Source organism: Anopheles moucheti, chromosome 3, assembly GCF_943734755.1.
Source record: "Anopheles moucheti chromosome 3, idAnoMoucSN_F20_07, whole genome shotgun sequence".
Classification (NCBI taxonomy): Eukaryota; Metazoa; Arthropoda; class Insecta; order Diptera; family Culicidae; genus Anopheles; species Anopheles moucheti.
In genome coordinates, this window is record NC_069141.1 from 732,804 (window position 1) to 754,283 (window position 21,480).

At 41.1% G+C, this 21,480-nt stretch overlaps 1 protein-coding gene across 1 annotated transcript in view; it reads left to right on the forward strand.

Annotated features, from left to right (window-relative positions):
- The first annotated feature begins 5,574 nt into the window (after window positions 1-5,574).
- LOC128301249 (diencephalon/mesencephalon homeobox protein 1-like) overlaps window positions 5,575-21,480 on the forward strand; it is a 53,692-nt gene continuing 37,786 nt past the window's right edge. The window contains exons 1-2 of the mRNA XM_053037630.1: window positions 5,575-5,617; window positions 17,233-17,356. Of these exons, the coding sequence (XP_052893590.1) occupies window positions 17,260-17,356 (97 nt within the window). The 5' untranslated portion in view covers window positions 5,575-5,617; window positions 17,233-17,259. The remainder of the gene's footprint in view (window positions 5,618-17,232; window positions 17,357-21,480) is intronic.

Below are 21,480 nucleotides of genomic sequence, written 5' to 3' on the forward strand. Positions count from 1 at the left end.
GTTTTTTTGTTTGCATTTTGGATGCGAATTCATCCCACCGTGTTTGGTTTGAGTGCAATTGCCTATCGAGTCCACTATGCCTATCGTACATCGTGCTTTGGGCCGAGAGAAGAACAAAGGGAACGCAGAGCTGCATTTTCAATAGTTTTTCCGACAGCCGGTGCATCCTGCACGGTATGCAAATGCATGAATGCATTATTGTGGCATTCAGGTATTTCGTTAAACGTTTGGTTTATATGATTATTAATCGAATGTCTTAAGTAACAACAGTTGTTGGCAGCATGCTATTAAGAATGGTATGTGGAAATTGAATGAAAACATGTTAAAATGGAATAGTATATGATGTTAATTGCTCGCTTGCACCACGTTTGATATTATTGAAGGAAACAACGAAACAAATCCTTAATGAATTACCGCTCCTAACTACTTATTTATTGAATGATTCTTCAGTATCTCTTTGCTATCATATAATGTTCTATTTGCATAATATAAAATGCCTGCCACACTTTTCTACAAATCAAGTGATTTTCAGCTGAAGGCTTCCAACGAAAATATCAACTTTTTGATACACCACCTGTAATCAAAACAAGGATACTTGATGACGTCATTCAGGAATAAAAGTCGCAACAAAATTCATTGTAACGATCTTGTAGGTCATGCATGCCATTTCTGGGATAGACTTAATTTATTATATCACGTTCCGGATAGTCAAGTCCATGCTACGGGTGATTGGTCCGGATGGGATTTTGGATCGGTCCTGTCGTGTGAAGACCGACGCCGCCACCAATACACCACCGGCCGCACATTGCACCGTATTTGCGAATGTGAAGGAAACATATAACACATATCCGCATATAATACTGGTTTCCGTTCAAACACCATTTGTAATTCGTATAATGCAATTAAAAACTTTTTCCACATTACAAAAATTCGCAAATCTCTGAATCTGCATCAGTAGAGAACCACGTAATTCGGGGTTTTCTTTAGTCAAAAGGGAAGCTTTTATTTTCGCCCGTTCGCCATTGATGGCGAAATAAGCTTTTATTGCTTGCAGGCGAAGTTGTTGAACAATTCACTCCTGCTCGTATGCAATATGCATGCCACATTATTCCGCACAGTATGCAATTCGCCTTCATTTGTTTGAAAAGAAAATATATTGTTTACTGTTCTGTACATTACTTTTTAGAGTTTAGTTCGTGTTATACAATTCACCCAAATGTATCATACAACTTAATTAAATTACATGCATTTATGCTATTAACTATTTAGAAACATTCAATACGAATTGTTTCATGTTTCTTAAATTATTTAAACAGAAATCTGTAGTCCGTTTAGCACCTTCAATTTTAATCTAAAAGCATTAAAAAGAAGACCTAATTCCAGTCGAATGCTGGATTCGTGACATGAGATAAATTAAATATAACTTGATTCTATACGACCGTCCATATTCTATTCGTAACTCCAACGTATTAATATTTGAAACACAAACAAAAAAGGTAAATTGGAAATATAAAATCATTTCATTCCATTTCACCAAAAACTGAATAATCCTAACTGGACCTCCGAGGCTTCTTCCAAGAGTTTGGTTAGAACCACCTTACCCAACCGAAAGAAAGAAAGAAAACTTCGTACAATCCGATTTACGAATCTACTGTCCAGAATGGTTTTTGGCTCCCATTTTCGTTAAGTGATTGGATTTCGAGGGGAGCAGCAGCCAACCCCTGTTTTCACAATCCACAACCCGTTAGCCAGCACATGGGGCACACGTTGCGAGTCTAGGATGCGAAAGAAAGCAATTGTTTGTTTGTGCCACGTAAGGATAGCCCGTCTGCATTCCAAACAGCGTACGTATTGCAAAGATATAAAGCGTCCCACATTTCTCACATTTCTGTCACCCCGGCCACCGAAAGAGCGAAACAGACCGAAACCGGAACCTTTTACTTCGTTAGTGCTGTAGTGTATTAGCGGGTGGTTGTGATGCGCTGAGAGCGAAAAGGTCCGAAAGGCTACGAGCGAACTAATATCCGAAATAACACACCAGCAGCAAAACGAGAGCAACTCAATTCGAGGATATAAATGACCTCTATTATTGGAATTTATCTTAATGGAAAATGGACCATCGTTTCTAGCTGTTCCACCCCATTCTCCAACGCAGTCGTTTCGGGATGTTTGCCCAATTGCTACGAAGGTAATACATTTTATTGGTTTTCTTGTTATTAGATTTTTTCCTCAGCTATTCGATGGATGGGATGTGTGAATCCTTTCGTCTTTTTCTACAGCTATACCAACATTTTGGTTATCATAAAAATATATCTCCGTTATAAGAGAAGATACCATTAAAAGAAGAAACGCAGCAACAGTAATACATTTTAAAATTAATCTTTGCTCCTGCACGCTTCTCTTTCGAATGGTAAATCCCTTTCAAACCTTAGATTCCATCAGTTTCAAAGATGTTTGTGTACACCTGTGCATTAAAAACGTAGTTCGGTGTGTGGCTCAATGAAATTTCTTTTGCATCGCTCCATTTAAGGTTGAGTAAAAGCATCATTCAATTTTTTCGCATCAAAATGCTTGCAGCCTTTTCCATTTAGTTGAAGTATTTATCATTTGCTTGCATCTGATTGCAATCTAACAAAAAGGGTATTTATGGTTCGTGCCGGTATTTACGATTAAGGTCCTATTGAGACCTCACCCCCACACCTTACCCACGCTTCATGGCAATTTTTCTGCAACTATTCAATTTCCGTTCCAACTTTTCTTGGTAAAAGTACAAAACTGAACCCCTCTACCTTATCACACTAGGAATACAACAACAAAATGCACTGGTTGCATCGAATGGTTCTTGCAAAACAACGTTGCGTTCATCAAATATTCCGATTGATCCCGAGCCTTGAGATGACATTTTTATTTGTTATTTGTCTATGCTTCTTCTCAGAGTCATGGTATCCGGAGCCACGAATGTCTCGATTTACAACTACGACCTGGGCTTGCACAACAACCCAGCATCTGTACACAGTTAGCCGATGAAATGCATTTAAATGCGTCTCAAGTGCAGATGGACATCAAATAGATGATTTCAACTCTCAGATATCCACCCTACCGTGCTTTCGCCCGGGATGCAGTTAGGTTTGGTAATCTTTTTTAGAGCTGTTGGGTACACTGGCAAGGGCCAAAGAAAAAAGCAAGTTATTCATTCTCCATCGCGGTGGTGTATTTTTTTGTAAAGATAGAAGAAGAAGCATGTTTGAAATTTGTTTGCTAGAACTGTAGGCTCAGCTTTGATGTTTTTGTTGAATGAGTTTGGTTTTTATGAGTGGAAATGTAAGATTTACAGCAGATTTACAAAATATTTCGTTTGTAGATACAATAAACGATAATTGCAGGGGATTATGCCGGACGGGATATAAAGGATATGAAGACATACATACATTGCTTCGTACAGGTTATACAATGTTTATTTGAAGTAAGTAGCGAGGGAAGCTATAACGGGTGCAGCGTATGCATTTCAACGCCCTAATACATCCAAACCTTGTATCTGAATAAGGCTCGCAACAAGCATATCTAAATGCGGAATAATGCAGTATTTTAAGCAATGTTACATGAAAATGTAACCTCGAAATGCTCCAAACTCAACTGTATTTTTGTTCAACAATCATTTATCTCGGCATGAACTGCACGTTCGGGTTCTTTTCTTCAAGGCCCTAGCTCTTCTGAGCTAAGCAACTTTAGTGTGTAAGATAACTGATAGTTCGTGATAGTGTTTCTTTTTATCTGAACCTCACAGTTCAGGGGAACAACATATAAGCATAATCTCCTGTTTGATTGACGAGGACTAATTTTAAAAAACTTGTTATCCAAAGGATTATCTGTAACTTTTTCAAATATTTGGTGATTCCCTGCTATGTGTAAGAATACTAGTGCATGTATTCATTTTATCAGTGTAACATAATTACTATTAATTGGCTAAAGACCGTCAAACTCCCACGCATAGGGTCCCAAGGCAATCAATGCGTTCCTCGCGAGTTCCTTCAATGTTTTCCAAAACAATTCCACCGTTTCCATGATTTCCCAGTGATTGTATGGAAAATGTTCTTCCCCATCCCAAATAACGTACGCAAGCGCCAGTACAACTTCACACTGAGATACTCAAGGAGTAGCAAAACGCGAGCAAAACTAGTTGGAGGGAGAATTGAGATGAGCGTTTCTGAATTGTAGGGGAAAATGTTGGCCCTCTCTGTCACACTAGTTAACTTCAACCATCACGCCTCTTATCATTACTGCCACCAGGAGTATCATATGCTGATTAAATTCCTGTCCAATTCTACCTCACACAGTGCACCCTGTGCCGCACACATCCTGCCACCTACCTAAATTCCCCTTCCAATTTCACCGCTGCATTTGGATGAGAGAAACGCACGTCAACCAGTGCAGGTGGAAGAAAAAAATCGCAAATATTATATTTTTATCGTTTTCATTCAATTGAGAGTCCTGCCCCTGCCCATCCAACATCCACCTTTCGTGGAAAAGTATCCTGCACGAACCGTTGCGGGTACGATGGAGGAGAAATTCGATTACCCATACATGCGCACGTGCGTCGCGTGTGCTGTACGCCATTGCATTTTTGCGTAAGCGCAAACGAGAGCTCGACAGCATCCCGCGTGTGTTTCGATTGAAAAACGGGGAGGAAGATCTCACCTCCGGCCGCTTTTGCGTTAGATAGCTTTGTAGGAGAGAACAGGCAGGCTAGTGCGATATGCGCGAGAGGGACAAATTGGATAACGGCGAAAATAGAGCGCGGGCCGGGAGGGGTGTTGATATCAATCGTACACCATCCAAAAGCGACAACCCTCGCACAGTGCCCGCTCAGTGCGCGTTGGCAAGCTGTGCGTGCAAGAAATTGGTGACACATTCGAGTCCTGTTAGACCTCTGCCAGCTGTCAGTCGGTCGATGTCAGTCGCGTAAGTGTCGTGTACCGGACAGGAAAATTTCGGATGCTTCCTTGTTCAAGCGAACTCGAACAGTTTCAATTGGACAGCCCTATCGAGTGGCTGAGGGTGGCGCATATCACTAGAGATTGCGAATTTTCCATACAACACTGTATGGCTATTTATCAAACTTGTGAATCGGTGTGAAATAATTTAAACCGTGGTGTAAGAAAGAAAATGTAGTACTATAGTGAAACATAAAAAATGGGAATTCTTATAATTCTGTAGGAGTTTTTACGCGCAGTATATTTTAGGACTGGGTAAAAAACCCGTCGGGAAAAGTGATCGCGAACAGTTCTAAATACAGTTATACGATTTGAGTGTTTTATGCAAAACGTATTGAAAATATGATTGATAGTTATTTAAACCTGTAAACCTTAAAATTTTGTAAAGTTTGTGTGTGGTCGTGTACCAAAGTGTGAAAAGGAAAAATTCACTGGTAATATAAAGGCACATATGAGTGTGTAAAAATTGTACACAAAACGATACCTTGTGCAACAAATATCCTTTTCCGGGTAAGATTTTTCTGTGTTCCTTTCGCCGGTTCGGTTCCAGTTTTCCAGGTGGACAAGTCAGCGAGGTCTCGGAACCTCGTTTATCAACAGTCAAGATTTTCACAGACGGGAATAAGGTACGTCGGGGAAAGGTTTTATGTTGGAAAAATTTTGCTTGAAGGAGACAGAATAAACATATAGATCATTATGTTCAAAATGGGGCGGCCCGGTGGCATGATGGTAGCGGAGTCGGTCTTCACACGAACGGACCGGACCAAAATCCCATCCGGACCAATCCCCCGTAGCAAGGACTGACTATCCTGCTACGTGGTAAAATAAGACGATACGGCCAGGCCGTTCTAACGAATAAAAAAAATATGTTCAAAATATTTTGCAAAGTGCTCAAGCAGTTAAATTTGTTGGGGAGTTTTTGGGGTGACATTAAATAATCACTATATAAAATAAAAAGCCTCATTTGGAGTCATTAGTAACCTTAGCAAATTTAACATAGATATTTCAATAAAAACTTTGAAAGTTTCAATATTGTAAAAGCTTTTAACAAAGCGCGTCGAAAGGATTAAAATTGTTATCATGGATACCACATTGAACTACTTAGTATTTTAACACCTTGTTCATATATTTTTAATTGTTCAAAAATGTAGTTCAACTGTACGCCCTACAAATAAAATTAAATACTCGCCTAAAATAAACAACGATATCAAATGAACAGCTAAAATCACTTCGCTTGGTGCTGGTCAACTGAAAATTCAATTGATTGCGCACAAATATTGCTGTGAAATTATTTGTAAAATCTCTACCCGTTGCTGTGATCGAGCAAATCAAATGGAACCAATCGAATTCCTTTCCGACGCTTCACATTCCATCCTCAATCCTCACATCACATGTCCTGCGCGCTGCACCGTAGTGCAAATAATGCGTTCTGCCCCACCCGTGACACATATCCGACATAGTGATTGGAGCTATACATATGAAAATTGCCTTTGGGGTTGGTTCATTTTGCAAACTTTACACCCCTTTTGCCCCGCAAAGAACCGAAAGTTCCGTCACTTTTGCATTCTTTGCCACCATGTTGGTATGCTGTGGACACGAAAATAGCAGCGCCATCGGAATGCAACAGCAAATTGCACAGCAGCATCGGCTGACTGAGCTCAGGCCAAAACCTCGGCAATGCGATTACGGTTTTGGGGTTGGGGAAATCGGTTTGGATTTTGTCGGAAAAATGGCACCACCATTTTGGAGCCGGAAGTATCTCCTTTCCTTCCTGGAGGGGGCCATCACATATAAATCTATGTTGCGGTGCCAAAAAAGCGCCGGTAAGCGGGTGAGATTAAGCAGAAAAGAGCACATTTTGTCTCGTTTTATAAAGCCGATGGGAAAAGCGGAGTCCATTTTCGCTCAACTTAACCTGGCCTAGAGGAGGGAGCTTTTTCGTACCCCATTCTGTCCCGATTTCATGTGGGTCAATGGTGTCTGGTGAATTTTACCTGCCCGCCCAATGTTGATCAACTTATATTGCATCCCGAAGTGAATAATTAATTTTTGTTAATTTAATTCGATTTAATCCGCCCTGAAAAGCTGGTAGCATTGGTCAAATGTTTTCGTTTTCACTTGTGGGATCGTGGAATTTTGTTGGCTATTTTTTGTTATTCAGATTCTTTTCAAAATTATTTTTGTTCTTCTCGCTGTATATCGCACGAACATAAATCACTGTGCCACTTAATCGTGCAGCACTAGCAGTGGATTAGTACGGGTTTCATCAATCTCCATCATCTGTTTTTGCAGGAAATTTATCTGCTATTTGAATATAAAGTCAGCTCATAATTCAACTGTTCTTGACTATTAGAATTGCCTCAAGTGAATATTAGCTTTAATATTTGAGCAGAAAGTGACAATAAAGATTTTCAGACAGATTGTGTTTCATTCACAGCGGCAGCTCGTCGTTTGCTTTATCCCGGAGATGCTCGGTTGCAAATTGTGTGTTGTATTATTGCGATCTTGTCGCTCTTTGATCCTATTTGTAGCAGCATCTAAACTTAATAATCTATACCAGAGTTATCTGAAAATGATAAAATAATAGTACACAGCATAGTGCAATAATTCTGCTACTCACTATATGCTATTCTCTCTCCTTCTGTCTCTCTCGCTCCTTTTCTAATTCTCTCTTTCTCTCTCTCTCTCTTTGTCTTCTCTCCCTAACGAACTCTTTTACATTCCCCACTCCGAACATGATTTAATTGGTCACAATTAATGTAATTCAAAGCATTGCACCAGCCTCCCACTATGCGATCATACACAAATTCTTCAACAAATCATGCAACTCCCTTTTCTCTCATTGCACATGACCGCTTTTCCGGGTTCATCATCACATCAGCAGACTCACCGATGACTTCAAAGCTCCCCATTTAGCAAGCCGCGGAGAATCTGGCATACTTTAACTCATGAGTATCTTCCGGTTGTACTATCCACAACGTGTCTATTTTTAGCTAACCATGACAAAACTGCACCTACTTTTTCCTCCTAACCTACGCGATTTGGAGTCCAAAAGGAATTTCATAGAGGTGGTTCACGAATGGTGGAAATTACGCTCGTAGCGAAACTACATCACGCACTTCTTTTCCGCATGTTTAATGTTGATGCGTTGGCGTAGTTTCCATTTAAAGTCGTTATAAAAGATTGCTTATCGCATTGCTAATTGAACGGGGGTCTTTCTAAAAATAGCAACGGCCACCGAATGCATGAACGGAAGGTGTTTGTTAATGCTTGTTGGAAATGGAGTCACTTCAGCATGATTAATACTGATACTATCCGTCAATTGCACACTTGCATCGAATTCTAAAAAGGATGTTAAATGCTGATAAAATTGGCTCATTCTTTGATGTATTAATCCACCTAATTTTAGGCCCTTAAGTTCGTGCACGGCGAATAAACTCTCTTTTGCCTTTTGCTTTTGCTTTGTTTACCTAATAAATTCCATATTGCATCGCGGGTACAGTTGCACTTAAACCATGCAACCATGCTTCCTAGAACGCAACAATGAACAACACCCACTGGTAAAGATTGCAATTCTCACTCAGCTGTTCTGGCTGGTATGAAAAAGTGTTGGGTGTACAATAAAACCCAAGACAGTCCCGCGTGCGTTCCAAGCGGATGGCGACAGAGCTTAAAACAAAATATCAACCAACCGTTTATTAAATTAGATTTCATTGAATTAAATTAAATTAATGATTTAAATTTATCTGCATACGTATCACCGTCATCACGCCCGTCACCATCATAATCGTGGCGTATCGGTGTACTGACGGAACAGAAAAATCGTCGTCGCCCTCGTCGTTATGGTCGTTGCCTCGTGAATTTCGAGCCAGCATCATTTTGCGCGAGCATCACACTGCAGCATTATCGCAGCATCAGTCGATGTATTGAGCGTGTCTGGCCTGACCGCACGCTCCGTACACGGCGGTTCGAATGTCTCTATCGCGCCCAAGTATTATACCGATTGATGGTAATAAAATTGATGGTACCGAGCAGTTTATGGTAGTGGGCAATGTAATACTACTCGTACAAATTTTATATTCAGCACAAGTACAACATTAGAATACATCCTCATATTTAATTTTATATTCGAATTTAACATAATATTAACGAACATAATATTTTAGATGGTGAGATGATTTGAGATAGTATTTCAATAATCTTTTAGTGATTGATATAGATGCCTTCATCACATTTCCATCAGCGTAAAGGTACAATCAAGTATTTGATAATAAAAAATTAAACACACGAAAAAAGCCAAAAGAGAGTTACTACGCTAACGTGTACTTTTCCTCTACATGTATGACCTCATAACATACATTTACGAAACCCAAACGATTGGAAAGCAAATTTCATTTCCTGGCCGTTTTAGACTTTCGTCACAAATTTGGAAAACTCAACTGTAGATCAATCAATTTGTTCGTTTCAGTGCACTGGCTGCTGTTGATGGTGCATAAAACATCCCTTTCCGTTTTGTGACGGTGCAGTGACGCAATTCCACTCATTTCTAGTGCAATCTGTGCACTACTAGCTGAACGTACCATATGTTTTTATTGACTGTCCTTTTTTATAGTATTCTAGTCACTTCTAAATCTGTATGCCGTGTAGGTTCCATCACTCTGGAAGAGAGTCGATGAATGTTTAATCGAAAGAGCCCTATCAACCGGTTTCCGCAAAACTGATGCCAAGGGTCAGTTGAGCCAGCACTAGACAGACAGTTAAGCGAGGACGACGAAATGGCCAGCTCGGCTAAAGTGATGTGCTATGATACTGCAAAACTTTTCAATGACCATATCTGCACCCTAACCGAACCGGAGACACTGGTCGTAAAAAAACAACAAACCTTCCACAAGCCAACTATCAAACCCTGCTGCTGTCCCCGGTTGTTCGGCTAAAGTGTGCACGGTGGCCGCCCGCGTCTGGACGGTTTGTTCTCGCGTTCCGGTGCGTGATGTCCAGTGCTAGCAAATTGTTTTAAATTTATGACGGATGTATTATGTGAATATGATGAGCTATAATAGAATGAAATTTGACTACTAGATGAGGCTGGGCTCGGTGCTCGCCCTCTCAGACAATCCCTGGCCAAGGTCAGTGCACGGTGCAGTTCGAGGTGGATCAGTTTGTTTAACAGGTTGCAATTTTGAAGTGAGACAATTTTCAACGGTCGCAATCGATCAGATGTTTGAGTTCATTGGGCAAATTAAAAGAGACGAAAAAGATGCATAATTTGTTCAATTTCCAGTATTTCGGCAGGCAATTATAAAATGAATTAGGTTTACATTAATGTACACCAAGTCGCATGATTTAAGTGGTATTTTTCTTAAACTCGGCTTAACTCGTCGTTACCGGCACAACAACAACAAGATATCTTCTTCTTTACCGGTATTTCTGGCGTTCTTTTCCAAATAGACAATCCTGCGTACGAACGATTGGCCCGGATGGGGTTTTTTACTAGTCCTGTCGTGTGAAGACCGGCGTCACTACAACGCAAATAAAACAGCATGTCAATTAAATGAGGAAAAAGTGATGCATTCATATGAGAGAACATGTTCTCCTACTGTTCATCATGGGCGATTCATTAACAATCTAAATAATCGTTTTCTAAACCAATCCTTACGCAACCATTTCCGCAACGAAGATTTCGATTATTCCATTATCGTGTTAATAGTCGCATTTTGATTAATGCCACAAAACTTTTGATACAATCCATGCTGGTCAGAAAATGCTACTCGACTGCGTCTATCCTGCATTAGTATGTCTAGAATATTTCTCGTAAGGGCACGTGCAGTCTAATAAAGGCGCCAACCGATCATCAGAAAACGGCAGCGATTTATGACGCCTCGGTAGCTGGCCGTACAAGATATTCAACCAGCATAAGCCATCGGGAGCTCTCGTGCTGGAGTTGATTGTTACAACCATTCGATGTGGATATCAACAAATTGATCTAGGTTTAATAATATTCAACATACGCGCGTAGAAAAATACACGATCGTAGGAAACGCATCTTGAGCGAGTAGAGAGGTTCATCCACCTTCAAAGAGGTTTTGTAGCAGGATCAAGGGATTAAATGAAACACCGCCAAGCATGGAAGTATGCGCTAGTGGACCAACATCCGAGGTGTGCGTAACAGTTTGCGTCGGTCTATACGCAGTGACGTTTACGCACAGTCGTACGCAAAGTTTGGCGGCAGCAGCAGTCGCCGTACTACGGCTACACTAATTGACGACGCTGATGATGTGTCGGACGATATACATTTTCATAAATTAAAATTAATTAATTCAATTTGTGTCGATTAGTTTTGTGAGCAACCAGCTTTTTTGGGTCATTTTCTTGAACACGATCCGTCGCGAACTTTTTTTTGAAATTTTCGAATAAACGAATCTTTAGTATTAACAAAAAGTTCATACAAATTCTTGTAAGTGTTTTTCTACATTTTTGACAAAAACAATATTATTCATCAGTTAACTTCGTCTTCGTCGTTCCATTAAAATTTAAACACATTTTTTATAATCCTTATACATGAATTGAAGGTTTTAAATTGCACACACATTTCCGGATTTCTGGAAAATAATAATATTTAAATAAACTTAGCATAAAGCATCAAGCATTAAGGAAATATTAAGATTTTTTTATCTCATAACGTTCCGCTTTCCAATCACCACTTTACGTAAACATTGTTAGGATATAACACGACACTATCGAAGTGTTTACGATCGCTCCTAGGCCGCGTGATTGAAGGCAGACCATATGTACCCCTTCAAAATGCACCGCTTGCAGATTGAACAAGAAAAGGAAATACACAACAAACTTGAACAAAAATGCGGGCTATAACTATGGGACTCTTATCAGAAGCACTCGATCATCATCCGCAGTCCTGCTGACGCACATCGAAAGAAGTGCATGACAAATGGAGCACATGTTTATGTATGTGTAATTTTTCATTTCCGTACGCATAATTGAATAAGGCAAAACATGTATCAGCCTTGCCGAACGATATCCGAGAGCATACACGATCCTAAGAGACCACGGAAGAACGGAACGATTGGAATGTGTGAAGTTTAAGGACACAAACACGGTTCGCGTGATATTTTGCAGAATTTGAGTGTAAATAGTCTTCAAAAGGGGTGCGATAACATCTCGGACCGAAACCAAATTTCGACCCGAGCCAGATTTATCGAGGCGTTTTTCAAGAGGCTGCTAAATTCATTTTCCCTGCTGTAGTATGCCATTAAGTGGTGGTTGAACGAACAGCAGCAAGCAAATTGGGACCTGATGAACTGGCAGGAATTCAATTAATGCCGTGAAGGTGGGAAAAGTGACGGCAAACGGGCTTTGAATAGGCTCAAGTGTTTTGTGTTTCGGTATGGAGGTGTAGCGTGTTGCTAGCGTGTGAATTCCTGTCTCTCGTCTTTACCATTGCTAAAATTCAACTAAACACTTGTATAGAGGTATTTTCTTTTCTAAGAGAACGAGAAGAATAAAGCTTCTCAAGTAAGTCAGCTGGTGTGTTTACACGCACGACCAACGAGACAACCATCCGTCTTGATTAATTCAATTTCTTTGCTATGTGTTAGCTTCTGACGGTTGGATCGTGGTGACGATGCCCCTTCAGTGGAGTTCCATTGCCTCCGTGAAGGCATTCTCCCGAAGCGTGGAAATGAGTTTTTATTACAATTAATTTATGTATAAAATTATTGACAAAATCGTGCCATCGTGCTTTATGGTCAAACAATTCGATCTAAATTGAGCTTAATTGAATTGAATGGTATCAGAGACATTGAATCGAGTTGACCAGGCCCGGTTCTGTATTTCAGTGATCTCCTTCCTCTTGGCGTCTCGTGGACTTCTACGCGCAGTAAGTAAATCGAAACCAGCGCCGGGCAATGCAAATCGATCGTCAGTGATTGATGTTAATTTTTGTGAGTGGCAATGTCTTGAGGGTGCTGGGATTATTTACTAGGGCGCACTAGGGTACAAGTGCTACAGTTTACAAGGAATTGATCGTTCAGGAATATGTAATAAAATAATTCTAGACGAGTTGAAATAAAAATTGTGCTTAGAGTGATGCACAGCTTCTCAGAGGTATGTTTACTTATTGCTTGATCTTCAGTCAGCAGCATGACACCATAAATTAATAAAGAAGCATAGTAATTTGCGTACAGTAACACATGCATATTGAAACGAGACTTGCGTTCCCAACACATGCTTCAGGCCACATTGCTATAAACGTCGTTACAATTGCCAATTTTACTACTCTTCTTGTACCGACAGGAAAAGGGTAGGCGTTCAACGATGTTGCCTTTGAACGCGGGCTGCATCCATCAAAACTGTAGACACTTTAATTCAGTGACCGAATAAATCCTTCCACCAGAGCATAAAAATACTCTCGCGAATTGTCCGATAACTAGCAGGGCTTGCCAACAACCCATCCTAATAAATCTTATAAACTACTTTCTACGTGGGCTACATCCCTTAGAGAAGGTACATTTCCAATCTTGAGACGAAGGGCAGCATATCAATGATTGCCCTTGAGCCGAAAAGCCAAAAGGAACTGAATAGATTGTTCCTGCTCGGCATACACCACAAACACTAGCGGAACCATTTCTCGTGGCATTTTGTGGCATTAATCTACATGCAATTATCGTATCATCCTATTCAATTTACCACTCAATTACACGCTGCCCCGTAAACGTGGACGGATGGCGTGAAACTAAGGAAGTAGTTGTGGAGCAGAGTAACGGCCCTACAGCCGCGGTATGACCGGATCTAGGCAATAGACAATAGATGACGCTGGGGACGCGACGATCGTGGAGGATCGCGCAAAATTGTCATAAATAGATTAAATAATTACATCGCGAAAAATGGATCTCCACTCGTTAGTGCAGCCGCTTCTTCTTGCTGGAAGGGTACTCCAATGCAGCTCGGCTAGAAATGCACCGAATTGCATCATCCGAGCGTCCGGTACGGGTTGTTCCATTCTCTATGCATGGTGCGTCTGATCCGGATGTGCAAACGTGTTTGTGCGGAAATAGAGCAGTATCTTGTCGCGAGGAAGATGATACGAGGGGAGGTGCACTGGATGCACTTTATGCAAAAATGCCCTGAAGCTTCACAGTGGATTCGGAGTAAAATTCATAAAAAAGTTTATCGTTTTTTTTTTTTTTTTAAATGAACCGCACAAGCAAAACGTTTTATTTTTTTCCATAACATCACGCGCCACTCGCGCTTTGATCGTAGACCGCCACTAAGCTGGTTGTAATTTAGCTTCTTTATTCCCTGTGTGTTGCACATTTCCATCAGCTCAAAAATCGGATGCAACCGACCACGGTTTGCCACGAGGCGGGCCGCAAATACATTCTACAAGCACTGGCACAACGACGTCACAAAAAATAGGCAAACCGGGTTTCGGGGTTTGCGGTCGGCAAATAAAGGAAAAATAAAATTTACATCAATAAATGCATTTGAGCCAATCGGCGCTGTTACTGATGCTAGTGTGATGCCGACGGCCAAAACGGGAGCGTGAAAGGAAAATGGAGGCTGGTCGGTAAGGCTAGTTGAGACAATTTAGGTCTATCACTATCATTCGACACCAGTCGGGCATTACAAGGGATCCCCATCGTGGGGGAATGAAAATGGGAATGCAATTCACAAGTTGCAATGAAACGAAGCCGTTATGAAATTAAAATGCACATAAAATAATTCCTTCTAAATATGAGCGCTAATGTAACCATGAACTGCACTTTTTGTGTTAAATAATTATGTTCAATCGAAAATAAGTCAGAGTTAAAACATGAAACGATAATTGATATTGGTTAGGAACGATAACATTCAGTTAAGGTTTAAACCTGCAATAGGTTTTGTTTTTTTTAATCTCTTGATTTTCATTACGTTTTCCCAATTTTTCTTCACCGTAATAAATACTTCATTAGTTACCACTTTTCGCCGATGACGAAGGATGGATTCTGAGATAAAAGGTAACTGGGTAGATTACATTTACTGGATCTGATGGTTGGAATGGCTAATTATTGCGCGCTCATAGCAGCTGGTGCAAACGCAAATTTTACCACCAACCTGCGTCTAGGCGAGGAGTGGCTAATAAATCTTCCATTGCCACACAAACGGCGCATCGTGTTCGCACATGCGAAGGACAAGCGAACTCTTTCTCGCACCCCATTCCGACCCAAAGCACTACCTCCTAGGCCGCCCATTGGTAGAGAAAGGCAATAAATTATTCACCTAATGAAACAATATTAATAACAATTATAAATAAAGTACAACTCTCATCCAATAAAATGACGCCGGCAAGGCGACTGAACACGGGCAACTCCACGCAGCGCTAGAAAATTTTCAATTTCAGATCACAAAAAAGGGTTTCGAGAGGAGGAATGGAACGCATGCTCGTACTGGAAATAGGGAACAACTGGGAGCTTTCTACCGATTTCTTCTTCATGCGCTCGAATAAACCATTGTGGTTTGTACCGCGTCAGCGTGTTGGTTGGAATCAAATGGCACGACTGGAAGGTATTTCTGTTCTACGGTTAGTACCCGGTTATTTAGTAGCCAGGGTATGAAGCCTTTTGTAGGTAATGAATTTTCCAGTTATAAATAACTCAATGGAAAGTTTCGTTAACCTTCCGGGGAAATGTTTTTCCACACAATTGAAGATTGGCAACGATTGAAAGGAAATATGCTGCTGCTGGGTTCCGAAGCATTCTGTAAAACGATTAGATATGTTTCATGAACGTGGAATAATTATATTGTAAACTTAGTTTTATGTGAAATGAGTTTCCCATAAATTTCTATTGTAATTTAAAGTTCTACCATCATATCAGTTTAAAAATAATAAAATATAGGAATATATAAACCCCCAATGACACAGCGTAGCTTCATTGTGATACGTTTTAACTACTCTCTAGTGCATAACGACCGCTCATACGAACTTGATCCCGGATATGTGACACCCTCAAGTCACTACTTACCATCGCGATCACCATCACCATCAATTACGCCTCAATTTCACCAAAGAATAACGTCATCCTAGCCACAATCGCTAGCACGCCAGCCGCTCGCAAGCTGTTGAGCTTTTTGGTGCGAATTAAATGGTGTCTAATTTTGCCACCAAGTTTTGGGTCCCCGATGAATTCTGGTTTGGTATGCACCGGAACAGTATCACACATACACCACGCGTTTGTACGGACCATCCAGCGGTGCTCAAGCACCGGCCAGCGGACGATAAATTTATAATCACAAATCCTTCTCGCAAGCCCGTATAAATAGGAAGCCTCAAATATGAATGTGAACATCTGCTGTACGAGCCGGATATCCCTTGGCTCCCAGGCTGTTGCTCCAAGCGCGATAGCTACTCTTCCGGGCAACCACTTGGCACATTGTTGATCCGGTTTCTTCTCCCGGACCCAACAATACCCCTCGGAGTGTGTGAGCAGGTGAAATAATATAATGACAATAATTGGAATAAAAGTTTTCATTATACACAGCCCCACCACGGTAGGGAAACGCCAGGAAAACTCGTCGGAAACTCCTCCAGGACATCAGGTGCGATCTCGTGCCGGGTGTACCCCACCCGTGCTTTCCGTCCGGGGACGGGTTTATCTCGTTTTTTCTGTACCAGGCGTATTCAGACAATGTGCGCCTGGTGGTCGTAGCACTCGGCACCTCCATTTGGAATTCTGAGTTATGATAATTTTTAATTAATTGTCAAAAGTAATTACCCACAATTGCTTTGCCGTTGAATGGTGCGGTTTTGCGTACCGCGTACCAAGCGAAAGGAAGTCCTTCGATGGTGGTCTCACAGTTGCACACTTTCCATGCTGTACGGTGCACAATGAAACATCCATTCTGTGTAATTTATTCGATTGTGTGTTGGTGGGGCGACAGAACCAGAGATTGCGCCATCGTCGCGGCTTACCGACGATCCACAGCAGCATCGGCGGTGAAGGTTTTTGTGGGTTTTAATTTTTAATCAACGAATTGAAACCATAAATCAAAATTAAATTTTAACCAGTGATGCAAAACAAAATAATTCAAGTGGCTTGGCGTACAGTAGTTGTTGTTACCTACGAGTCTGACCATTCGTTATCAATTCTTCTCGCAAGTTTAGTTCTATTTTTCGCTTATTCTGTTTTCAACTTTTGCTATCGAGGATCTTGTAGATTGATTGCATTATTTTCATGCTTCTTTACAGCTCAGCTCCGCAACGGCGGGAAGAGGAATGTTTTGTTACTACTGTCCACCGTCACTTCATCCAGCCGGACCACATCCACCTCGGTTACCGACCTTAGAGTACCCTTTCGCGCCAACACATCCTTGTAAGTACTTGCATAAATAAATTGTTTTTTCCTTAGAACGACCAGGCAGTATCGACTTATGTTACCTCGTAGCCGGATAGTCATTCCTAGCTACGGGGAATTGGTCCAGGTTGGTTTTTTTCCTCGGACCTTTCATGTGAAGACTGGCACCGCTGTCTATCACGCTAACTAAACTATGTTACGTTATTGATTTTTAATCCTACAGAACTCAAATTCTCTTAGGCTTTTCTTTAAGCAATTCCTTTTTAAGAAAAAGAGACTACGGTTTGATCAAGGCTAGTTACGAGGATAATCACGAAGAAAAAACATATTTAACAGTAGGTTTTCAATGTTGCGTGCAATCGTTGCTTCTGATTGACGTAAATCTTTTCCTTAAAAATGATTTTTCCTGGATCATGATTTCAACTTCGGGAACAAAAAGGATTTGCGTTGCTCATATGGGACAATATTTTCTAGTGCGTATTCTCTTGTCTCTTTCCTGCTAGTTACTTGCTTTGGTGGGTACAACATAAGACAAAAATCAATTACAATCAACTTTCCAGCCCAGCTTCTGATCTTTTCACTGCCTCAACTTTGGACGTACTGCCATGTAAAGGTACGCGATCCTTGCAAACCCGAAAGAGTGTATTTGTTTCGAAAGTAAAATAAAAATGTATACTTACGAAAACACAGCGTGCTAGTTAGGGAAAGCGCAGGGGTGAATGAAAAGTATTGGGTTACAGGTCGACTCCAGTGGGAATTGTTTCAGTATCAGGGAAGTAGATCGAATGATGGTTGGTATGACAAAGGGCAAACGCCGGTTCACAATATTAAAGCAATTTTCAGTTGTGATAAGAATCGGGTCGGAGATTTCTTCCACAGCATGTACGATTTCCCAGCAGTGAGATTATTTTAATGATAATTTCAAATTATTATCGTATTACAGTTCTTTATGGCAGTGCGTAATTCAATTCGGGATTTATTCCGGGAATAATCCTATAATGTGTGTAGGAAAAGTTTCGTTGCGTTTTTTGCAAATATTTGAAACCTCACCGTGTCCAAACCGCATTGACTACATTGCTTCAAAACTTGGTACATTGGTGTGTGTTGGTAGTGGTGTGTGCAGAAAATCAATTTCAAAAATCAAACAATTTTCCATTAACCTTATTACGCATCCCAATTTTCCGAGGCCAAAAGGTGCCACGCTTACCGGAGATGCTGCACAAAGGTAAGACCAGTGTCGACCAGCGACTTCATTTCCCAGTGCATCCACGATGGCATTTCGATAGCACTTTGATTCCATTACTGTCAACTCTTATCCTGTCCCGATAGCTAGTCAGAGACAACCTCTCGACGAGTGGTTGCATCTCAAAAGCAATACGCGTTGTGGCCGTTGTATTGAAAGATTTCCTGGACTGATCGATTTCCAGTACTGGCGAGAACGAGCGTCAATCCATCGGCAGCGGCCTAATTCGATTTCGCTATTTCTGCCATTAATTGAACGGGAATGACTTGTCCTCCGGTGAGTGCTGTTGTGTTTACCGATGGGAATCCTCACCATGAACATGTGGCGGAGCAGTGGAAAGAAACATCTAATAACGAATAATTCGATGACGACTGACATCGAAGCCGAGTGTGTGCAGAATTTTGCACTCAGCGGTGCCAAGGGATAACGATTGGCCTACACAAAACATTGAAGAAACATCTACCGACTAAACCTTCGAGCAGCTGAAGGCGCACTGAACTTGAGATTTTCCGTCGGAACGTATCGATGATTCTATTAGTGACTGTTAATCCAAACCCCAAGGTGGCTTACGGTCGCGTACGACGCTGGTATGCGGTGAGAATTTCGGTACTACAAGATTTGTCTTCCCTAATCCGGTTCAAGGTTTCTTCCTGCTTCCTGGCTCTGTACGACCGATGCTTCTAATGGCTCAGCTAAATGACGATAATTCTTTCGAAAACCGACACTTCTCGGGAGTTTTCTGAGCAGCACAAGTGTGCCGTGGTGGTGAGGGCTACAAAACTTCTCGAATTACCGAAAACTTCGCGCCCGTCCGTAATCTTTGTTGGGGTAACTTCCGGCTGACAGCCAGGCTGCTAGAAGCTGTGTGCGAGTTGATGCACCGTTCCGTTGCTGAGCTCATGATGATGCGGCTGATGATCCAAATGAGTAAATTGAAATAACGTATAATGTGGAGAGGACAACGAATGTTTGTGCGTTTCCGTGACTGGTGCACTGTTCAGCACGAGGTCATTCCCGCACGGCTCGTGCGGCTACGTACGTACGATTTTGATAAGAGTCGGTCGGTACAAATTGAATTATTCGCATTCTGCACTCAAACTCTGCATCACAGAACGACGCAGCCGGCGATGGCCGGTGTCATACAGGCCTTCTACTAGCGCATGTGAAACGTGAACTGTGAGCCCAACATTCATCCCTCTGAAGGAAGCAGCTGATGATGAGTTTTAATTAATTTACCCTCTAATCAAATATAGAAGCATAATTTGGCGTAAAAAATAGGCTGCACTTTTGGGACTTTATGGAAACATGTGAAAACGGGAGCATGTGTTAGTGAGCGAGTATTGCCTTTGGTGTTGATATTGCGACGCTTTCGACGAAGGATTCTATCTGACTGTGAATCTGACGCGTTATGGCGTTGCAATAGCAGGATGAACTGAAACCCTGCAGGCAAATGCGAACCCCTCGACCATATTCGCCGGGAATAAATTAGCGAGAGAAGTTAATTACTTTGTGTGAGTTACGGTGCAAACTTGGAAAGGACTGCAACCTGGTAATTAGCAGAAGGATAGTTGATACAATGCAATCGCTGTGCAAGTGATGATGCATTATGTTCTCATGTGTTAATTACGATTAGCTGACAACTTTCAGGCCCTATGTAATTCCTAAAGAAGGCTGACTACATTGAAGTGAAGGTTTTTTATGTGTATGAATTACCTTGCCTTCTTGAATGACTTCATTTGCAAGTGATATTTTACAACAAAATAAAATAAAAATACCTCAGAGTACCATCTGGTTCAATGTTTCAATCCATTATGCGAGACTAGATAGTACGAAAGAGCAATGTTCGGTATCATATGCAAATCTCGGTACTATCGCTTTTACCATAATCACTGCACCCGGATTGATGTCAGCTAGCTTGATGATTTTCGTTGCTTATCGAGTTTCGATCGATGCTACCCTATCAAACAGGCAAGATAAATCTTTTTAAAATCAAATAACAAGTGCCAACCCGAACAAAGAACAGCAAAACATAATATCAGTATGTTTCCTTTCGTTCGAGATAACAATCGATCATCATGGGCTGATGCAAATTGTATCAGACTGGTAAGGCTAATATGATTAGGGAAGCGATGAGAGGCTGCTTCCAGATACTGTTGAGACTGCAAAACTGGGGAGAAGCATAGGTTTCGAAAAGCAGACTGTAAACGGGACTGATGATACTGTCATTTGAATATTTTATTCTAGTCGAATTTGAAGGCTAAGGCAGGGTAGATTGATTTTTATGTAATTGAAGATTCTTTAAGACGAAGAAAATCTTAAGAACTAGTATTGAAGTAGTAAAATAAAAATATCATTTTATCGTTCATTGCCATTTACATTCGGTAGACAGTTTTGCTAAAACTAGTTACGTGAATGTATGTAAAGATTTATTTTTATGAATTTAATGTGGCTGTACATCCACAAGCATTTCCATCCCATTTACCAACCCCAGAACCGACCAACTGACGACTGTTTTCAATATCAATTACGTCATTTGCATATTTTAAAATTAGATCAACTTACGTACGTCCTATTCATCCTTGCCGGTCGCACTCCGTTGGGAAAAGTAAATTTGTCACCGTAGTGAGGGGAAGGGCCAAACAAACCGATGCTCCTCTCGCTTCCTAAGCGTTCAAAATTCCACATGATCCTTCGTTTGAAGTAGCACAGTTACATCCGTTTCAGGAGGGTGTTATATCGCGGTGCGAATCTTCGTTCTGTTCGTCCGTTCACCAAATTGCCCTGAAACCAAACCGCGACCGGGTCTTCAATTCGCGAACGGCCGACCGAAAATGGGAAAATGGGATCAAAAATCATGTCGTTGTAATTCAATTATGAACCATTCGTACTTTGCCAGGCT